The sequence below is a fragment of the Hypomesus nipponensis genome, chromosome 8, assembly GCF_054491055.1.
Source record: "Hypomesus nipponensis isolate SF chromosome 8, ASM5449105v1, whole genome shotgun sequence".
Taxonomy (NCBI): Eukaryota; Metazoa; Chordata; class Actinopteri; order Osmeriformes; family Osmeridae; genus Hypomesus; species Hypomesus nipponensis.
In genome coordinates, this window is record NC_140368.1 from 10,651,206 (window position 1) to 10,674,157 (window position 22,952).

The 22,952-nt window shown below is 46.6% G+C and overlaps 1 protein-coding gene across 2 annotated transcripts in view; it reads right to left on the reverse strand.

Annotated features, from left to right (window-relative positions):
• Positions 1-22,038, reverse strand: part of gpr158a (G protein-coupled receptor 158a) — a 41,323-nt gene extending 19,285 nt beyond the window's left edge. For both annotated transcript variants that reach the window (XM_084703111.1, XM_084703110.1), the window contains exons 1-5: positions 21,158-22,038; positions 14,217-14,322; positions 4,070-4,172; positions 2,340-2,566; positions 810-878 (exon numbers count right to left, since the gene is read on the reverse strand). In XM_084703111.1, the coding sequence (XP_084559237.1) occupies positions 810-878; positions 2,340-2,566; positions 4,070-4,172; positions 14,217-14,322; positions 21,158-22,038 (1,386 nt within the window). The remainder of the gene's footprint in view (positions 1-809; positions 879-2,339; positions 2,567-4,069; positions 4,173-14,216; positions 14,323-21,157) is intronic.
• Between the last annotated feature and the right edge of the window lie 914 nt (positions 22,039-22,952).

Sequence of the window (22,952 nt, forward strand, 5' to 3'; positions counted from 1 at the left end):
GCAGGTTGCTGGGTCTGTTGGCCCATCCATCTCACCGTTACAGCAGGGCACAGGCGAGCCCTGGGATGTTTGTCTCTGCCAAACACCATCTTATCACACACACCGTGGCTGTGAAAACACTGCTTATCTCATCACATCAGAAATAACGTTTAATGATTTATAAGAGAGAGGTTCAGGTGTCCTGACGTGACCAACATTCTCTAGTGTGCCGTGCTACGTGTGTTGTACAGTAGGCCTAACCTTGCTGGGGAAAAAACGATTGAATAAACTGTTGAATAAATATACAGCAGTAAAATTCATCCATCGTTGATCGTTTTAAGAGTTGTTAGGATGTTATCAGAGCGTGGGTCGATCCATCTTATTAATTATTGTAAGATATGACAGTGCTGTGCAATACGAAACACACACACACACCGACAATAAAGGAATAAGATAAACGACAGGGAAAGATGATTGCCGTTGTAGTGACTCTGGTAAGTCCATGAAAAATCCTGGAAATGAAACGTGGCACAACGGTCTCCCGCACAGCGACAGCAGCTTAAAGATTGACTCAGGTAAGTGTAGAGTACATTTTCCAGTCTGTCGCACCGTAACCTGAAGAACACAGCTTGGTTTGTGACGCCATGTGCACACTTCCTCACACGCACACGGAAACTGTACGAACGCAGACACACTACTACACACACATGCTCCTACACACATGCGCACACATACTATATACACACAGACACCTATACTGTACACACACACTACTACTACTGAACACACACACACACGCACACGCAACTCAAAGAGTATGTGAGACTTACTGGGAAGTAGAGAAGCAGGGTTCCACACAAAATGGCTTCCAGCAAGACCAGTCCGGACGCTCGAATGCTCTGAGGGAAACACAACAACAGTTTTACTGGCTTCTGATCATTTGAAAGGGACATCAAAAAAGCATACCACTATGAAAAACACGATGCACATTCATAGAAGACCATATACGTCCTCTTAGAGCACGGCAGATAGATATGAATGAAATGTTCCTGATGTAGTGAACTTGTTTTTTTACTCAAGAAAAGCAGCCACTAAAAGCTGTTGCCCCGGGCCTCTGTCGTAGAAGGATTCACCCTTTCATGCTTTTACTATGCCGCTTCTATCGCTCTCGTATCCTCCTCCAGTTGCTTGAGGGTGTTCTCCAAGAGCTCACAACAGCTGGGACTTCCATTTGAGCGCGTGCATATTGTGCAAAGCACCCAGCGCATATCTATACAGGATGACAGCCATTCATCATGGAAACCCCTTTCTAAATGAGCTCTGGCCTCACGACAGCCCCAGTCTGTTCCTGACAAACGACGAGATGGGGAGCCTTGCAAACACCTAATAGGCGCTACGTCTGTGTGCTTTCATTGTCGAAAACGTCTGATCTGTAGCCTGATCTGAACACAGATGCAGAGTCTCTCGGAGACGCGTGAGCAGCAGAACGCCTGCGTTCCTCGTCAGGTAAGAGCGTTAGCAGGAGTGGATCAAATCCTGACTCTGATGCTGGGGAATCTCAACAGGCTAATCCTCCGATTTCTCACACTCAAGACAAAGCCTTTAATGAAGCCAATTATTGGACAGAAACAAGCAGCTGCTTAGGTGACACACTAAGAGGATTTGAGAAGCACAGTCAAAGGTCCACCGTGGTGCAGAAAGTGTGAACTAGCTCAGTAGTACAGTGTGGGACTATTTAAGTGGCTATCAAACGGTGCCAGACCATGCATGACTTATGCATTGTGTACTTTATATATAATCACTGACTCTCTTTTCTGGCACTGGGCTACGCATCCATATTCAGGCTTCCCAGCTGGTCCCTGTCCAAGGTCCTGAATCCTGGGTGATCAACACTGTCAGATGTGCTGTTTGAAAATGAATCCAAAGCGCTGCTGAAAGCGCCGGCCACATGTGGGATCAGATGATGTGTTGTGCAGAGCAGCACTTTGATGCCCATATGGCCAGACACACATCCAATGACATCCAGATGGGCCGTGTGTTATGAGCCTCATCTGAACGGTAATCCCACACACAGGGCCTTCCATTCCTCACCAGTCATTGACTCCAGGGGAGTGGGTTTGTTTTCAAATGTGGGTGGGACAGCTTCACTTAATAACAACGGAGGATGCGGCTGTTAAAATAGCCCGTACTCCACAAAAACGTGGGAGGGACAGATTAGCCCTGTTCAAAAAGGGATTCCACGTATAACGAACAACCATTTGCGCACTGCAGTTCCTCACGTCGACCCATAACGACATCACAAAAACGGAGCGGTGACAAGGTACCCCCCCCCCCCTCCTCCCACCCCGCCCCCCCGTTACCTTGTTCCTGCGGTACCGGTACACGACCACCATGCTGACGAAGCTCAGCAGCATGCACAGGGCCTGGAAGGAGAGCACGGCCACGCGCAGCCCGCTGTCCCCGGGCGCCACGCACGGCGTGTCGTCCTTGCAGTAGGCGCAGCCCTCCCGGCAGGGCAGGCAGTCGCTGGACGAGCCCTCGTCCGCGTTGGGGCCGCTATCGGAGGCTCTGCCCTTCGTCCCCGGGTCTGTGGGACAGATGGACACAGCAGGGGGACACTGTGAAAGGGTGACATTCACGCCGAGTCCTGCAACAAAAAAAAACGTTCACCTTCCAGAAAGTCCGTCTGAAACGTACCAAAGATACGTTTGAGATGTATATTAGATGACGTTTTTGGGATTAGCACGGATGATGCCTTGTTAATAATTACACCCAAAGTTTAGAAGTAATATTCTGATTTGAGCACTTTTCTTTCGGTCTACACAGCAGAGCTTGGATTTGTGTGCGAGGACATGGAGAGCCAACATTGCTCCTCCTTGTTCACTCTCTGGCACAACTCAGAGAGATGATGGCTCGCGGCCTCCCCTGAGAATACACATGGAGAATACACATGGCTACGGCACACAGAAACATGCTCGTGTTGCTCTATCTCTCACTCTGGGGACTGCTTGAGACTGCTGGGCTGGAAGGACGGCCTTGAGGAAGGGCAGGTGAGGGGAGGGAAGGGTGGGTGGATGGATGGATGGGGTGGGATGGAGGGAGGGCTCGTTGGATGAAAATAGACAAGCTCTCAAGCCTTACACATGACAGCCAGCCTGTTTTCGAACCCGGTTACACCAGTATACAATCACATGGGAGCAAAACCTTGAGAAGCAGCCATTCAAAACTCTTATTCCTCACAGCGTTCCACTTGCACTGCTGCTTTGGAAGACAGTGACTCTGCACATGCTGATCCCGTGGAAGCGGCCCACTTATCTCCTCAGTAATGACTCACAGCTCCTCTCCCTGGCTGCCTGTCTAAGCAGCTGACTCATATTCTGCCAGTACGATCCAACTTCTCCCACACGTTCGCAGGCTAAATCCATGGGAAGGAAAGCACCACGAAGGGACGAAGAGAAGTCCAACTGGCAGGTGTGTTCCGCTGAGGAGAGCGTGGAGGGGTGAGCCTCCAGGGATGAGGAGGGTTGGGCCTGACCCGAGAGGCGCTCCAGACTGCCGAGGGAGGCTCTCCTCTCACTGGGATCAGATCCCTCTCACGTTCTCTCTCTTTCACACACACACACACACACACACACACGAATGCAGACACACTCAAACACACATCCACCCCCCCCCACACACCCCCCTTCACACACCCACACACACACTCCCTCCAAAAAAGAGGGGAGCGTTCAGTCCCTCTGACGAAGCTCATGCTGTGCTTTTTCTACGTGTGACGGAACAAGTGTGTATGTGGAGGGAGGAAGGGATTCAGGGATGAAGGGTGGAGGCAGACTGCCGGAGAGAAGGAACAGAGAGTGCTGAGGTGCAGGGGGAGAGGGGGGGGGAGCAGAGGAGGGGGAAAGAGGGAGAGGAGCAGTGGAGGGGGAGAGAGAGGAGCAGAGGAGGGGGAGAGAGAGGAGCAGAGGAGGGGGTGAGAGAGGAGCAGAGGAAGGGGAGAGAGGGAGAGGAGGCATGTGTTGGCAGCATCAGGGGAGCCATGTTACTACAGTGTGTAAACAAAGTTGACATCATCTTTCAGAAGTCTTACTTTTGAAGCCGTTGACAGCCACTCTGTTTGGGTGGTAGAAACCTGCTTTGCAGTGACAGTTGTAGTTGTCCAGCACAAATCCACGACCACGCACTGGCAAGCACTGTGGAGAGAAAGAACAAGAGGAAGAACCATTCTGATTACTATTACAGTTATATGTATTTACAATTTTTTATGATAATATATGTTTGAAATGTACAAATTGTTGTCTTTAGAACTCAGCACCCTCCACAACCTAATGAAAAAAACCGCTTTGTGACACAGGACAAAGTTCAAAAAGCCGGGTTGTAGTCAATGAACAAATGTATAATTCTGACATTAATAAAAAAAATGTGTGGATAAAGTAACATAATAATATGTATTCTTTTTAAGGTTCTATCACTCTTTCTTTTTTTTCTCTTTCTCTCTTTCTCTTTTTCTCTCTGTCTCTCTGTCTGAGTCTATGTTCTCCAAGTATTGAATTAGCTCCCTCTCTCTCTGTGTTGTCAGAACAGAAACCAATGACGGCTGTCCAGGCGCATCCCAGGCAGACTGTCTGCGACATTGTGCCAAATTACAGGCTTTTTTCACTGGGTGAATTAGGGAACTATTAATTAACTATTTCCTCTGGGAAGTTGATTACATCTTCTGTCTGTCTGGGTAACATTGGGTCACTTAGACAAAACTTTGTGCTCAGTGTTCTACTTATTATTTATAACTCCTGGGGTTGTTCCGGGAAGTACAACCAGATGAGAATAACCTTTAAGATGAGGGTCTCAGAAGCACCACAGAGGCTGCAGACGAACGGTTGCGTCTAAGGGCCCTTGAACGCTGTGAAGCATCTGAGACCAGGGAGCGCCGGACCCAGTGCTGCTCTTCAGAGGGCTGGACTGAGCATGTCTGAAGAGGGAAGCTATTCCTGGATGTGTCTCAAGGTCTGGGGAGCTGAGCCAAGCAGGGTCCACTTGACGCTTCTGAGAGGCGGTCCATAAAGAGTCATTACTGGGTTTGCCTTTACCGGACACATTTCTCCCCCCCAAAAAACATTTTTTTTAACAGAAGTGACTGAAGCACTGAAAGCAATACACAACCCTGCCCAAGACATGCGTGTAGCGTGTAGGAACATGATTTAAGTCACAACTTCAGGAATGATCATGTTTCAAAACCAGGGTCTTTTCACAGAGTGGGTGTGAAAATAAGAAAAGAACAATAAACAGCATCAGATCAACCAACGAGATTGCTGCCGCTTGTCATTGCTCTTCAACAATGCCATTAAAAGACGCTGTTAAAAATAGACTATTTCCCTGAAGTAGAGATCCAACAGATGCACCTAAGTGGTGATGCCCTTTGGGACCGCTTTGGTCCCAGACAACACAAAGGAGCGTGCCAACCTGCTCAAGTTCTCTCAACCCTCCTTACAAAGCTCCGAGATGCTCCTGTTCTTCTCACTGGCTTCAAACACAGCCAAGAGTCCTCTGAAGCAGAGCCAACACAGAGCCGAGGCCAGTTTGCCTCATGAGCATCTGTTTGATCTGCAGAATATAGGACAAATCGGAACACTTATAGAACCTTTCTGGTTGCTGTGTCACCCAAGCTGAGGGGAGCTCAGTGTGCTTAACGTGTTGCTGCGAAAAGTAGGCTAACGTTGGGGCTTCACCGCTTCGAACGTATGCGCTGCCGTAAAAACATGGAACTCGGAATGCTGCGTCACCAAGGCCGAGGGGAACGTTGCGGTACGACGACATATTACCGTGTAAAGCAGGATGGCGTTTGACGGCGCAGCTTCGAACGCACGCTGCCGTGAAACCACTGAACTTGGAATGGGTGTTTCGACTCTGTGAAGTGACTCGGCGCCGGAGTCAATTCCTCCTCAGTGTGGGGCTGAGCCGACAGCTGGCAGAGGACTCTCGTGTACGCGCAGGGCCGCGCTCTGCCACTTTCAATGCAGTCACTACACATTAGCCGGAGAAGACACAAGAGAGAGAGAAGAACAGAACAGAGAGGGGGAAGGAGGAAAGAGGAGGAGTAGAGTGTAGCGTGTGTGGTAGTACAGTGCGTGAGGGCCAGAAATAGGATTCTGGAGCCCAGGCAGAGCTCTCTGCTGGGGTGATTGATGGCGCGCCGGGGCAGAGAGTGTGTTGGAAGGAGAAGGAGGCCAGATGGAGCTGCCTGGCTCCTAGCTACCTGCCATTAGTCACATGGGATTTGAGGTGAAGCGGACCAGGACCAGCAACAGATATTTTCTCTACCAATGGGCTGTAAGACTAACCTCTCTACAGGGTATCTTCAGGGCTGTCCACGTGGGATAAAGACAGGCACAGCTAATGAACTCCAGCCAGGTGACATTAAATACCCCACGGCTCCCCATACTGTTGCTCTGATCTCTCATATACATGACACCTGTGGGTGTATGGATGAGTAGGATCCATATCACTGGGTGAGAAGAGCAGCGTTGGCTCCTGACCTCCCCAGGTCTCCCTCCAAACGCCACCACTCACTATTTACATCCCAGCTGTGGCAGCTGTCACTCACACAGCTCTGACGCGCTAATTGCCATGGTGACATGTGTGACCAGGAGTGTGAGGCTTTTTATCGGAGTGCGTCACAGTGTAACGCTGAGGGGGGGGGGGGGGGGGGGCTTTGATGGAGGGCTTCTGACAGTCCATAGGAGTCAGAAATAACCCTCGCTGGCTCTTACTTACACATCATTATAATCTCATTATGTGTTGGCCATCTTAGAAGGAGCACACTGAGATATTATCTTAACTTTGCTTTACGTTTTTGAAGCAGCTCTCCTGGAAAATCAAGGGCGCTTGAAAGAAAGATAGTGAATTTTAAATCGAAGATGAGAAGCGACCTCGACTTTTCCCAAATGCAAAGTATGAGATGTGTCTACAGTATGGCTAAAAATAGATCAGTAATGACTGTAAACTGCTCGCTCTCGCACTCTCTCACACACACACACACGTCGATACGCACACATAGAAACACACGAACGTCAATACACACACACCTTTCCTTGACATGAAAGCCTGCAGTTCTTATTCTCCTCCCTCAGATATGGAGCTGGGGTATAAATCAACATCCTGCCAGTACACTTGATGCCATCACTGCTTCCACCTGCACAGGAACCGGCAACCGGAGCCTAATTAGACCTCCTTCCCTATTAAACCCACGCCCTTCCGGTCACAAACACCCCCTAATCAACTCTGCTATAAGCCTCTGTACTCTGTGCGCTGAGAGAGTCCTGAGAGCCCAAACCATCGCTTCTTATGGCGGTGATTACTGAATCAGCCACTGTTATTGTAAGTATTGAGGGTCAGTGTGTATGCTTGTGTGTGTGTGCACATGAATGTGTGTGTGCTTGCGTGAGCGTGTGCATGTGTGTGCCCATTACTGTGGGCGTGCATGTGCCCATGGGTGTGTCCACGTGTGAGTATGTGTGTGTTTCCATGCGTGTATGCATAAGGGAAATGGGCCTGTTGAGTTTGTTCAATAGAAAACAGCAGGAGAGATTGCTGCCCACTTCAACACTTCACATCTACATCCAGCAAGCTTCCACACACACAGTACTGTCCTCTTAATAGATACAGTACATTACCATAAACACACACACACACACACACACACCAAGCCTGGGGACCAGCCTGGTGCAGAGCTGCAAGGGAGAGGCAGCCACCTCGGGGGCCTGGAGAGCAGGGTTAAGTGAGGGAGCAGGCTCAGTACAGCAGCCCCCCTCCGGAGGGCCATGCCCTGCTTGCTGTCCAATGACCATCTTCTAAACGCCACTGAGATAAACACACAGGCCTGTGGGGAGCTAAACAGCCCACCAGGCAGAGACTGGCAGACAGACACAGGCACAAGCCCAGACTCTCGAATTTCCCTGGCAAGCGTACACATGCACACACACACACAGTGCCATCACAAACACAAATCAGGCATATGCAATGATGCTAAATCATAGACACGCCATAAATATGCCCTATGGACAGAGATTGAGATGAACAAACACGTTGCTGGGCATCGTGGAACCGCTTCTGCACACACGGCCTTGCACACACACACACACACACACACACAGTCTGTGTGTGTCTCGATGTTAGTCACAGGGGCATGAAGATAAGCAGAGGATCACTCACACACTCACAAACACACACACACACTCGTGTGACAGACGGTCACAGCAGGAGGGCAGAGAGGCCTTAAGTAACTAGGTGCCTGATATCATGAAGCTCCCACCCCTCACAACCAGACAGGCAGAGAGAGACTAGACTCCTCCCCTCACCTCAGGGCTCATTATCTGTGCTCACCTACATCTTTCCAGCCACCATACCACACACACACACACACCTCTCTCTGGACCAGATGTGGCCTTAACTACAATCCCATAGATCCACGGTATGGGGCTGTAATCCCAGGCTAATCTCCACCAACAAAGCCATTGAAATCCCACAGGATGGATGATGTGTGAATGCTGCCCTACACACCCCATCAGCCGACACTCCTCTGGCTGAATATTATTTCATCTCTGCTTGGGTTACTGCATCACTTACACACAGGCCTGTGGGGGTGCGTCCGCTCGTCTTCAAAGAGCTTCCATTTTCATTCTGAGTTTCAGACTTCCACGTCAAACACCAGTCTGGTTAGGAGGACCGGAGTGCCTGTGCAGACAAGGCCCCAGGCCAGAGGTACATCTTGAGGTGTCCTGCGTATCAATGCCCCAAACTCTGCATGGAGCCTTTTCGTCTCTGCCGCAGTGTAGGTGTTTTGGATTGTGGGAGATGTAGTTTTGAGGCAGGTCCATTTTGGATGACGACCAAAGACGATCGCTGGGGTCAAATTACAACGCTGGATAATTCATCCAATACGAATGTCAATAACTGTTGCCGTTATTCTTCTCCAATCTATTTCTTCAGCACATTTGTTCAAATTCTAAAGTCCAGCACATTCCCATGATTTATTTATAAAGGTTGTAGAAAAAAGGTAATACTTAAATGATATGTCGTACAGCACATTGTAAATGCAAGCTGTAATGTCTACTATACTTTATCAATGTGTTCCCTGGTGCAAGCTGTCAGTTTCAAAGGAAACACAGCAGGGCCAGGTGGTTTGGTATTGGACTCCAGGTAAGACTGCTTTTCAATCTCCCATGCGATGACGCCATGTTTATAACATCAGGGAGACCCCGTGGGGCCAAAAGAGGCTGCTATTTATAACGAGATACCTTGGATCATCCTGCGCAGAGAGAAAGGGAGAGATGGACAGAGAGAGGGAGGGGTAGGGAGAGAGAGACAGAGACAGAGAGAGAGAAAGAGAGAGAGAGAGAGACAGAGACAGAGACAGAGACAGAGACAGAGAGAGAGAGAGAGAGAGAGAGAGAGAGAGAGAGAGAGAGAGAGAGAGAGAGAGAGAGAGAGAGAGATGGACAGAGAGAGGGAGGGGTAGGGAGAGAGAGAGAGAGAGAGAGAGAGAGAGAGAGAGAGAGAGAGAGAGAGAGAGAGAGAGAGAGAGAGAAAAAGACAGAGAGAGAGAGAGAGAGAGAGAGAGAGAGAGAGAGAGAGAGAGAGAGAGAGAGAGAGATAGGGAGAGACTAAGGGTGAGATGAAGAGTGAAATGAAGTCATTGAGGCAGGTTACAACCAGGGGTATTTTCAAGTCTGTGAAACAGAACAGAAGCAAGGCACCCCTACCCACCAGAGGGGTATATATGGGAAGCTCGTCAGTGTTAACGGGTGCCAGCGATTAGTACTCTGGTGATGTTGAGCACCAAAAGGAGGGCGTGGATGTGACATGGGGAGAGAGAAGGGAAGAGTAATCAAATCGTTTGTGTTGAGGGAGAGAGAGAACTAGGGCGGGAAAGCTGTCACAACATTTTACGGGTACATGTGTAACTCAGTGCACTCAACTAACACATCACCTACTCCAGAGAGCTGGGGAGAGCATGCTAGATCAACTACATCAAGCAACACAGCATTATCTGTTGTTAACTGACATTTGTTTTAATTGCTCAGGCAGGATTTTTATTGAGTTCTATTTGATTTATTATTCGCAATAAACGTCTGGGCAATATTTGGCTTAGGTTTCCCGTGAGACGAGTAGCTTTGCATTGATTTGCTTTGTAGTATTGTAGTATTAGGATGTAGTATTAGGTCTACCTGTATATATATAGCCTGATGTTGATTAAGGTTTATAATGAATAATAAATAGTTTGTGCAATATTTTCTCCCTGGCTGTTAAATCCAACAAATATGACCAACCTTAAAAACCTGAGTCACATTTATTGCATTCTTTGTCAGTGTCACACCCACCCAAAGGATTTCAACTTTATTTCCACTTCATATTCAGCCGGCAACAGCCTTGGCTTGACTATCTCAAAGTGTTTTCGGCTCGCTTTTGTGTGAGCTGTCAGGGTAATTGCTGGATAATTGTGTAGAAAAGCAGTTTTCTCACTCGCTTTGAAAGGTAATTTGTGGGTCCTCCTTAAGGACAAAGTCAACAATGGTGTGAATGAATTGTAAAATTTCTGTATTCAATATTTTTTTCAGTGTCTTCGTCTGTCTGCCACTTCTTTTGAGAGGAAGCTGTCCATCTCTCGTTCTTAACAACCTTCTTGGGTGTTTTAGCCCATGGTTTTCTCCTCAGCTAAAGTTAATTTCCTCGCGGACTTTAAACTCCCATCTCATTATCATCTCAGTTGGAGAGACAGAAAGAGGCTCGCATTTTCTTGCATTCTGCGCTGCTAGCATTAGGAGAACACAGTAGATCGCATCCAGTGCATCTGCAAACAAAGCTCTCATAACGGGGGCCCTCCAGAAAAACAGAATGAAGTCAATAACAGCATATAACATTCTCGCCCGTTTGTGTGGAAGGGTTGGTGCGTTTTCCGAGCACTCAAGAGAAACCCTACCATGAGGACTGAAAGCACTGTTATCCAGGTTTGTGTGTGTTTGTGTGTGTGCATACAGTATGTCTGCGTGTTTGTGTGTGTGCGTCATACAGCAGAGGGCAGCAGGTCACTGAAACACTGATTGTCTTATTAATTCAGCAACACGAGGAACACAGGAGACGGGACAGGGACCTCGCAGCGTGATTGAGATGATGGCAGAGACGACCTTGTGCGCCAAGGTGAAAACAACTACTTCTAATTGATAAAACAGGGGGTGTCACAGCTAACTTCAACGTCATCGATTGAAGCAGAACATCATAAAAAAAAATCTAATTGCCTTATAAAGTACTTTTGGAGAAGATTTTTATCTGGGACAAGTTTTCAACTGGGCCACATTTTTTCATTAACCACAGTTGAAACATTTGGAAAGAATTGCTGTGTCCCATTATAGCCAGTGACTGCTATACCGCGGGCCTTGCAATGGCAGAGGTCCCTTGGTTCTTCCAGAGCCCAATCATTTAGGTGACGGGTTCGTTGGATATGTACCCCTGGGCCGCACCACTTCTGCTGGCCAATAAGCTAATTGATTGAGACATTCATCTTCATCATCCAGCCGTTTGCATGCTGCCCCCGGGGCACCAAGTACACCGAGGCGCACGCTAATGCAAGTACCATCCCTGTGGGAGATGTGTTTTTTTTCTATAAATATACAAAAAAGGATTCTGGCCACATGAATTGGTTTTATGACTGGTTCTGGTCATTGTGGTGCCATAAAAACACAGCTGTTTGTCCCTGTCCCTGTACTGAACACTGGCACACTGCACCTAATGCATTTGATTTCTGCAAGTGCTTTATGAATTAATAACTATAAATGGGGTTGTATGATATAATTACAGTGAATGTTGATATTATAGAAGGCATGTTAAGCAACCTTCATGATGTGGTACAGTCTGATGAAGAAGACCTCATCCATGTTTGCTGCTAACTAAGCTAATGGCTATTTGGTTCACAGCCAGGACACAGTGATCAAATTGATGGTAATATATTGTCATTGACAGTGAGGAGGTGGCAGGGGCTGAAGTAGCCTGATGAAGGGCCTTACCCAAAGACTTTAGCCCTGCTGTTAGTCTCCGTTAATATATGTTTGTTTACATCCACAGTACTAAATCATTGACCAATATCATTCTCATACTGACTCAACATCATAATACATTTTCTGAGAAGTCTGAAAGCCGGAAGATGTTACAAACACACAAAAAAAGATTGAAGAAACACACAGCCATGCTTTACGTAAGCGTGCCAGGAGTCTGGCTCCCACAGGAACACTCAAGCAAACACACACAAACACACGTACATACCGACATATAAACACATCAACCAAAGTACAAATGATCAAGAAAGGAAGACTTGGTTGAGTCAATGACCAAAGATGTTTTTGAAGGACGATAAGGAAACGATCTTCAAAAATAGCGATATATCTAGGAAAAGATGCTGCTTTTGTTGTTTGTTGTCTGTGTGTTTCTGTCCGATAGCCTTCCTCATTTGTTTTGTCTCCTCCTGGCCGCCTGCTGAAACAGACAGACGCGGCGTCCTCCCCTGACTCGCCCTGGCCTCCCTGCATGCTTGGCTGGACTAACAGCTCTACCAACCAGGGTGCAAAGCAAGGAAACAAGAATCATTTCTGGGCCTCAATCATACCGATAGAAGAAAACAATAAACTGGTGATGGCCATTTTCGGCGGCCGGAGAGAAGTTTCATTTGAGGAAGAGAAATGGAACTTATGGGATGAGATCCAATGTAGGATGTAGGGCGAATGTTTTGACTGTAATTTGAGTAGTATTGCACAATAGTATTAAGATACATTGATAGACGTGTTGATGGAACGACATGAATTACATTAACTTTCCTTCAATTGCTTTCTAATGTTGACGTGTTTGAAGTCTAATTCCGCTGTTGCACCAAAAAGACACACAAAAACCACCGTAAAACTCCCCAACGTTTTTTTAAGTATGCTGTTTGTGCACCAGAAACAGCAAGGGTAATAAAACAAAATGAATCTGTGTTAGCGTCCAAAGAGCTGGTGCCAGAATGCTGTTTTTATCACATCACAACACCGCTGAGAAACCTTGATTGCGTTGCAGTTCCCTGTTCTATTTATAGCCCTCATCTCTGGAGAAGCATCCACTCTTCATCACCCTCGCTTTACCTCACAGAGCACCCCTCCACAAAAACAGCAAGCTGCTCACTAGAACAGATACACTGCTGACCTACACTCGTCTGGCACCGGCCAGTCAGAACCACACAGCTGTACGAGGTGTGAGAAGAGATGTGATTACGGTCACAGGTGCCCATCTTTCTTTCTGAGGTCCTGCCTTCACAAGAACTGTTTCGTTTGTGACATACCGAGGGCCAGAAACACGGTGTGTGAAAGGTCAGACGCCCATCTCCACCGCAGCCCAGTATAAGCCTGCACGCAGGGCGCGAGGCCGGATGACTGACATACACATACAGACACACACGTGTGCACGCTCAATGACGAGGAGACAGATATTTCACAAAGTAGTTTAAATATATCTGAAAAGTAATGGTTGCCTGTGTGTGTGTCTCTCTCTATCTGTACATCTCTCTCTTTTCTCTCTATCTCTTTTCTCTCTATCTCTTCCTTTCTGTCTCTTCCCTCTCAGCTCTCTACGCCGAGAGGTTGGGGAGCTGAGACAAAGAGAGTAATTAATTATTCAAACAGCCCACTGCATCCATTACGTCACATGTATTATAGAGGAGTTTGATCTGGGAAAATCTATCATTCCTAATGATGACACTAAAACGGCAGGTTAGATCTTTTAAACCATCCGCAGGAAAACTGGTTGGAGGGCAAAAAGCTAAAGAATGACATCCTCTCTTCCAGCCCCTATTGGAAAACAGAAAAGTCTTGTAGGCAGCACTGTGTATTACCCTGACACTGGCACACACTTAGGGAGATGACTATCTAAGGACAAAGATGTGTCACATGACATGGACTGTGTGATGCCACAAATAAAGTGCCTCCCCACTCACAGTCTCTGACAGTCTTTATGACATGGCAGGGCACACAGGGGTCAGCGTAATAACAGGGACACTGTCACTTCCTAGCAGTCTTGGTATAGAAATGTAAATATTCAGCAGAGGCTTTTATTCAAAGCACCATACGGGGGAGGGGAGAGGGGGGATTTGAACCTGGGACCTCTTGATTTGCAGGCAAATGCTCCACCACGAAGGTGGAGCTGAAGCCGTGGTGTGGACTCACCTCCATGGTGGTCAGGTTACATCGATGAGTCCCACCAAACCAGCCGTCAGGAGAGCACTGGTCGATATCAACATCCTGCAGGTTCACGTCTACTCTGACGACACCCCTGGAACAGAGAAACAATCGTAAAAACGTTAAATGTTCATTAAATGTTATTAAGTGTTTAGCGTTATACCATAGGTTATTATGAGAGTGTACAGTATAGGGGAGGACTGTGATCCAATGTAGGATCCAATATATAGGAATTACCACCTCAAATAAAACTTTCAGTTGAAATATGAGGACTTCTTTGCTGTGGAAATAGCCTTGAAGATGATACATATATATATATATATATAGAGAGAGAGAGAGAGAGAGAGAGAGAGAGAGAGAGAGAGAAGAGAGAGAGAGAGAGAGAGAGAGAGAGAGAGAGAGAGAGAGAGAGAGAGAGAGAGAGAGAGAGAGAGAGAGAGAGAGAGAGAGAGAGAGAGTGAAATCATTGAATTGAAATCCTTGCCCCGGTCGCCCAATTAATGAAGAGAGACAACCAGGGGGTCACCCTGAGTGACATTTCACTCAAACCCCTGCCTGCTCATTGATTGGCTGACATCCACTCACTCCCACACACACACAATCAACAACGAGCATCTCAATAAGCTGTACTACACTGGTTTCCTCTGATCCCCCAACCGCAGACCCCACAACCAACAGCAGACACTCTGAGAGTCTGCATGCGCGCTGATCTTTCCATTACTCATCTAACCGCAGGTGTTTCAAACTTATATTATTCATGCTTCTTAGCCACTGGTGCAGCATGATGCGTGATGGGCTCGTTGGGAGACACAGGCGACAGAGGGACATGGTCTTTTCCTCCGGTTGATTGTTTCACAAGTTAAGTGGCTCTTCAGCTAGGTATAATAGACTGGGTGTTGCAGAGGCTGCAGTGAGACCCGTAAGGGTTAAGAACCAGAGTGCTCCACCACCTGGGTTAGTTTTAATCTGGGGCAGGTGTCTGCACCTGGTGTGTCACAGACCTGCTGTTGGCAAACCTTGATGTGATTTTGCAAACAGCTTGACTTGAAAAGCATACCAACAGAGATAAGACAAAAACCGGGATTCCTCTCCACCTTCACCAAATCATTTCAGTGTCCTCCAAATGTGACAAATAATAATCCAGATTTTATGGAAACCGATGCAGCATGTGCAGACTTACTATACACCTACAGTACTCTATCTATATACATATATATATATATATATATATATATATATATATATATATATATATATATGTATATATATATATATGTCTAATTATTATCTTATTATTATCTAATGATCTATCTGTCTATCGATCTGTGTGTCTGTAAGTCTATCTATCTACTGTACCATTTTTATTTTTACTGCTTCAGGGAAGACTGTGTTTATAAAGGAAATAAAGATGGTTTGTCAACAAAAACAATCTCACTCAAACACATGCGGAGACACACAAACACACACACCCAGAAATGATTGCAAGGGAGACTACTTCTGGAGGTGCACACATGTGGTTATACATTGGTCCCAGGGGACAGGGGGCGTGCACACACACAGCCTATACTGCTGTTATTAATAACTCCTGGTCTGGCCTTGCCCGCGGCAAAACTAATTTCATTGTTTCAACCCCACAGTTGATCTCCTCTCTGACAAATGCCCGCTTCAACCTCATTGAGTTACATCACTGAGAAGGGTAAGAGCCAGCCATACAGGGGTATACTCCACCACAAATGCATGGTACACAGTGACCAGTGACCATTTGATGGCTTGCTGTCCTGAGTTCACTGCAGCTGCAGCTCCTTCAGTTAGCCAGGCTGCTGACAGTGAGGCCGGGCATTCAACATGCTAGCTCAGTCTCCCAGTCTGTTCTCAGCCATCTAAGTATATGTTCATCTATGAACACAAGCACACACACCCACACCCACACACACACCCACACATACACACAGGCACACACTCTCTCTCACACACACACACATACACACAGTTCCATTTGAACGACTCAAAAAAACAACATTTAATCAGCTTCGCAAGCCGACGTGTTTTGGTGTGGACACAAACACACCCATGTATGCCCAATGTCTCTGCCTCTCACTCTATCTGTCTATCAACAAGCTGTAAACAAATATGTCGAGTTCAGCTGAGGATGTCTGGCACTTCAACGTGCATGGGACCCGAGACCCTCACACAGGAAGGTACTGAACCCAGACCAACACTGGGAGAGCGTGTCGGTCTGGGCAGCCGGGTGGAGCACCTCCGTGGGCCTCATGGAGGACTGCCCCCCCCTTGAAGACCTCAGCCTGCTGGATCACAGGCAGCAGCAGAGAGTCAGAGGGCTCTTTCTTTTCATCTTCCATCCATGGTCGGTCGAAAGGCCACCCAGAGAAAAGAGGGGATGAAGACAGTCCAACGAGCACTCCTTCCTGTGGGCTGTATGCACATCCCGGGTTTTACTTGAGCCTCGCTGCTTTTTATGAAGCAAATTAGCATCTTGTTAAACATTTCCCACATCCCACATAGACTGCTGCTGTACTCCCTACGTGATGAGTTTGGAATATGTGGCCTAAGTATTGAAAAATAAGTCCTAGCAACAATAAAAAACGGTTTTAAAAAAAGAAAAAAAAGAAAGTTAACGGAAAAGAAAAACGTGATGCTTTCAGGAGTACATCTTATGCAATCTCATGTCAAAGAATCTCATTGTGAAAGATCAGAATGTCAGATTTCTGCTGCTTTCTCCAGGAATATGGACGTGATGGAAATGCATTAAGCTGACAGGACAAGCAGACGCTAATGTGGCTGGGGCCTGCAGCTGGGTACTAGGGTCGTTTTATTGAGTTCTGTTGCAGGTCATCAGAGTAGACGAAACGCCTGTGGCAAATGTACTGTCATAAGGCACTAGAGCCATTCTCCTGGATGTGGTTTGTACTTCGTTGTAGCTATTATGGGCATGTAGGAGAATAACTTCTTCCATTAACCAGAGGACAACACCGCTAAGCTCCATCGCATCTCAAATGGTCGTATTTTTTACATTTTCAAGGATTTGAACTATCCGTCTATCCGATGTGATAATCAATGATATAGCCACTCTGACAGAAAACTAATGAATTAAAATCCTTCTGGAAGATCTAATTTACAAACACATCAACTTGAATTAAACCAGGTGGATTATTATTGTAACTGGTCACATCTTAGTAAATGTACAGGTTTTTTGCTTGAATGAACAACGTTCTTACGGTGAGCTTCTTAAGAGCCTGGAAAGTTTCTCGAGACATTTGACTGATTGAAGGTGGAGAGTTACCTCGCTGGAAGAGATTTCACCTCCTCCACCTTGCCAGGGATAGTTTCACACTGTCGACACACACACGCCGTCATTCAAACACACGCCGTCATTCAAACTAGGCCAAAGCGCAGCAAATTAGCTACAGTACATTTACCAAAAAACGTGCCCTACACTGGAAGATGCCGCACCGGAGATTCCCTGTCCATTTCAGCAGTAGCTTTTCTTCTTCCTCCTCCTCTTCATCCTCTCTGATTTCGCAAGTTTAGAAGGATACTACTGCCTTCAGCCCCAGGCGTTCTGGGGCTTCCTCGGTAGTGGTCGCTGTCTGGCCTCCCGTTCAGCACACACCGCAGGGTCCTCACTGGGTTTCCACTCGCAGGGACGGACTGCTGGGAGATCCAGTCAAGCTGTCCAGACAGCCACTTCTCACAACGGAAACCAGAGCCAAAAACACATTAGTTTTGTTCTGTATTCATCACTTAGCAGACACTTTTATCCTCTGTTGATTAGCAGTCATACCCAGGTACAGTAACTGTATATAAGGAGAACTGTCCTTTTCTTGTGCTGTTAATTTGACCATTGCAGTAACAGGTTTGTGAAGAGGATGTTACGTACAATGTTTTAGTTCAAGAGTGATAGCTCAGTCTAATAATTCGATATCCTTCATCTGTTATATAATTTTATGTCACATATATAAAATATGTTTGTGTTTTTGGAAGGTGTGATTGTCCATTTTCCACTCGGTGAATAGAAACAATGAATCCTAGTTTTCAGCTTGTCCAAAAACACAAGATTAAAAACGATGGATTATTCATTTTGTGAAAGATAGCTCTAATCAAAAGAATTACAACCTCTCAGCTGAGCTCCAGACAAAGCAATTAAGGTCCACTTTGCGAGGGTGAGCTATGGTCTTCCTTCCTCCCACTCACCCTCCTCTTCATACACCAGCAGTTCCTTGAGGCAAGAAGTTCCTCTCTTACACAAATAGACAGGTTTGTGTGTGTATGTGTGGTGTGTGTGTGTATGCGTGTGGTGTGTGTGCGTGTGTGTGTGTGTGTGCGTGTGTGTATGTGTGTGCTGTGCGTAAGTGTATATGTGTGTGTATCTGTCTGTTGGTGTGTGTGGTGTGTGTGTGTGTGTGTGTGTGTGTGTGGTGTGTGTGTCTGTGTATGTGTATGTGTGTGGTGTGCGTACGTGTATGGTGTGTGTGTATCTGTGTGTTGGTGTGTGTGGTGTGTTGGCGTGTGTGCTTGCGCTTACCGCACACTGAGCCATGATCCTTTAAGAACTGAGGTGCAACCTTAATTGGCACATCCTTTCTGTCCCTGACACCACAGCACACACTCCCACACCTTACACACACACACATGCCCAACTTACACGCGTGCACACACACACACTACCTTACTGAAAAACACACACAGTGCTGAGGGCCAGCACTGGAAGACGGGTCCAGTGTTTTCAGTGTTATAAGCAAGCAGGTCTGTTCTCCCTGGTGGCAGTCGAGCCAGAAGAGAGAGAAGGATGTAGAGAAGTGTGATCTCTTACACCGCCATATGAGCAGCAACCACAGACACACACTCTCGTTTACACACACACACACACACACATGTTCAAACCACCACACAACACACAACACACAACACGTTCATGTTCACACCATAAGTCCATGTTCATGGAAAAATGTCATGTAAAATAATAGGCAAGAACAGTTTGAGAAAGGGGTTATGGGTCCATCTATTTATGTCGTAACACCTCTACTGTAATGTGGGTATTTACGTTTAATCATTGGGAAAGTTTGTTGAAAGACCATGGACTGAAAGTGATGCCAAAGGCTGGATAGTAGACTGACGCAGACACTGGGCAGACTGTGCTTGAGTTCCACAGACCTACTGCACCATGGCATCTCGTATTCAGTCAGAGGAAGCTACATTTTCAGTCTAAAAAAATACTCCATTGAAGCATTAAAAGGCAGGAATCAAGACGGCTCGAGGTTGTTTTTGTACATCTTTCATTATTAATTCATTGTCGTATTGATTGTATTAATCTGGAGGGGAGGCTGGGAAGGGCAGTCACAGGAGGAGGAGACAACATTTCCCTCCATCCTCCTTATCTGTGTGTGTGTGGCCATGTGTGTGTGGGTATGTGTGTGTTCGTGTGTGTGTGTGCGTGTGTGTGTGTAGTTGGTGAGGCACAAGAAGAGGGATGAGGACGAAGCATCTGTTTCTTTGATAGCAGTCTGAAGGGTAGCAGTAAAAAAACTACTGAATGTAAGAGGAATGACACCTTAGAGACAGAGAGGGGGGGGAGAGAGTGGGAGGGAGGGAGGGAGGGAGAGAGAGAATGAGAGAGAGAGAGAGAGAGAGAGAGAGAGAGAGAGGGCGGAGAGAGGGCGAAGAGAGGGAAAGGGAGGGAGAGAGAGAGAGAGGGGAGAGAGAGAGAGAGAGAGAGAGAGAGAGAGAGAGAGAGAGAGAGAGAGAGAGAGAGAGAGAGGGAGGGAGAGGTTTGGGACAGAATGCTACCAGCCTAGTGACAATTCCTCTGAGGTAACACATTGTGACAACACCGATAGGTAGGACAGCAGCATACTGCGTTCTGTCATTAAAGGGCAAGATAGAACCAATGTTCTGATGCATCTGTTGAGAAGGAAAAGTTGTGGTCCTACACACGGTGTGTGGCTGTGGATTCCTCTGAAATAGCTTGTACACTTGTTATACACAACGCTTGCATTGTTGTAGGCATTAAGGAGCAAAATATTGGATTAAAATCATTATCAATATCAAATTGTATTCACGTGTCACTTTTCATTGCGCTTTCTTTAAAGCTAGTTTTTCACCATTCCAATTACTAAGCGTTTCCTCATACAAGGTTAGCCGATCTTCACTTGTTCTATATCGTCTCATTTGAAATCCATGACTTTCTGAGAGCCACTCAGGAGTGTATTAATTAAAGATTTATTGAAGATTGTGCACGCAACTTGCTATATGAATTAAATATTTATACTTAAGATGTCGGTTAGAGTCGTGTGGAGCCTGAATACTTGTTTATTCAAGTGAGTGGAGAGTACAGCATTGGTGTCGTAACCATTGCAGAATCACTAACACGCAAGCTAGATGCGGTGGTGGGCTTAGAGTGTATGCATGATGTATACACAACCAAAATCCAGGTCTTATAATCAATCCCGCTAAGTGCAGGCCACCTTGAAGATGTGTGTGTCTGTGATTGTACCCTGTACATTTCAATCGGCATACATTTTTACTCGCCTTAAAACCTATATATCTATCTCAACATGTTGAATGCTACTGAGATGTTCTCTTTGGAAAGGGAGAACGCATGCGTGGTTGCAGGAGTCGCAAAGGAGCGAGTTTGTGAAATTAGTTAACAACAGATTTCCGTCGTTACAACAAAACAACATCAATGGTTATTTTTGGCCACTTCTGCACCTGCTGCGCTTTCCCATGACGCGTAGTCAGACGGGAAAACTAGAGCTCATAAACTTTGCACGGTTCACATAGCTACACAGGAGCAAATGCTTATCTTTAAAAGTTGTTGTTAGTTACATAAACCCACATGTGAACTGGAACAGCAGCAAGCCATGGTCTTCCCAGTTTAGCAAAAGCTTAGAGTGACAACACAAGAGACCTACCTGAATTCGGGTGAAAGATCCGCGTCGAGTCCATAGAAACCAGCGGATAAGGTCAAAAGCCACCGTGGTATGAAATTTCCATTTTCACACTCAAGGTATGGTGCTGACCATTTCATGTGGGTTTTATCAGGGATAAAACTCTCTCCCCTTTTCAGAGAAGCGTCAACTGATTGAAAATCTTGGCTCAGTACCCGTTTATGGAAGTTAGGTTTCTTCTTATCTTTAACACCGTGATACCACTCTGATTCGACTGTTCGGTTTTTCAAATGATGGTGCGCCGTGCCAGAGAGGTCCTGGAGAACTATCTCTCCTCCGGCTCTGGTCGCCTGGAGAAACACCGTGGGCCCGCCAGCAGACGGTTCTGTGTTAAACGTAACCACGGCCCGGTGGATTTTAGAGTCCCCCTCTACAATACTCCTGACGAGCGCGTGATACCACTCAATGTCGCGGCGAAGACTCAGCTCCCTGGACCTGTTGGCTTGGAGGATCATGTTTAGGAAGTTGGTCGCGTGCATTACTGTGTCCAGCACGCTGTGCATTGAGTAATGCGGGGCCATAGGCGATCTCGCACGCGGAGCACTGAGCTCGTATCTCCGCGAGCAGTTGGCATGTTTCAAGGTGGTCGAATTCCCCGTGTGTAAAAAAGCAGTGACAACCCTGGGAAGGTGCTCCTCAAGGTTCTGCGGCAAGACTGCGCGCTCTTTGGCGCCTCGCGGAGAATTAGACGCACGGAGATGTGCTTGTCGCTGTTTGTTGTGAGTGGTGTAAATTGGTGGTTGTGTTCTTACATTTTTCTCGTGCTCTGACCATTCAGCGAATTTATAATTTGAACCGATTACAAATCCCACTTGCAACAACAAGGATAATCGAAAGAATGCCATATTCCCAAGCCTTTAATACGAGGTTGATGCTCGGAAAATTTAGTGTTGGAGCACGACCACCCGTATAGCGTATAGATGTATCCGTTAAAAAAACATTACTTCACTTGTGGATATTCACGCAAGTTCCGAGCTCGACTGCTGAATTGAAAACAACTGCATTGAAATATAGTCGTCAGTTTTTTTCTCTCTCTCATATACAACGTTCAGCTTGTTGATGTATCCTTGCAGCCTTTATACATCCATAGAATCCGTGCGGTAAAGCAATCCAAGGATCGTCCAAGGCTGGTTTACGAGTTGGTTGACGTCCCCTCTAGACTGTGTTGCCAGTAGCCTACAAATCACCCTGAATAGAAAAGGAACAAAATCAGGTATTGGAGGCATCAAGTCAGTAGGCTACTTCACACTTGGATGACAAACACACTCCGCCCTCTTCCGTCCACAACAAGCAGTAACTAAACCGTAGGGACATCAGGAACCATTCGATCTTAAAGCCCGTCTCCTTCATTATCTTATAGGGTTCCTAAAGTGCTCTTGATTCGTGTATGGCCGTTTCCTCTGTCAATCATTTCAGTCAGCGCGCTGGTTAGGTGGAGCGGCGAAGGAGCTGTCCAGTGCTGAAATCTGCGCTTGAGAAAAACAGCCAAAGAATCTGTCGCTCTGAAGAATAATATTTTACACGAGGGCTGACAAACGATGATTAAAAACAAGCCTAATGCTGATCCAGAGATTACACCCCCTAAAAGTATAGGCCTTCCTAATCCCTCGCACGGTAATTGTAAGTGTTAAAAAGGTTTCTTGAAATAATACGTTGGACCAAGCATGAACGCTATAGCCTAACCATAGAAAATGTACACATACCGGAATTGTAGGCAGTGATGCAATCATGTGTTGTGGATTGGATTTCTAAGATGCTG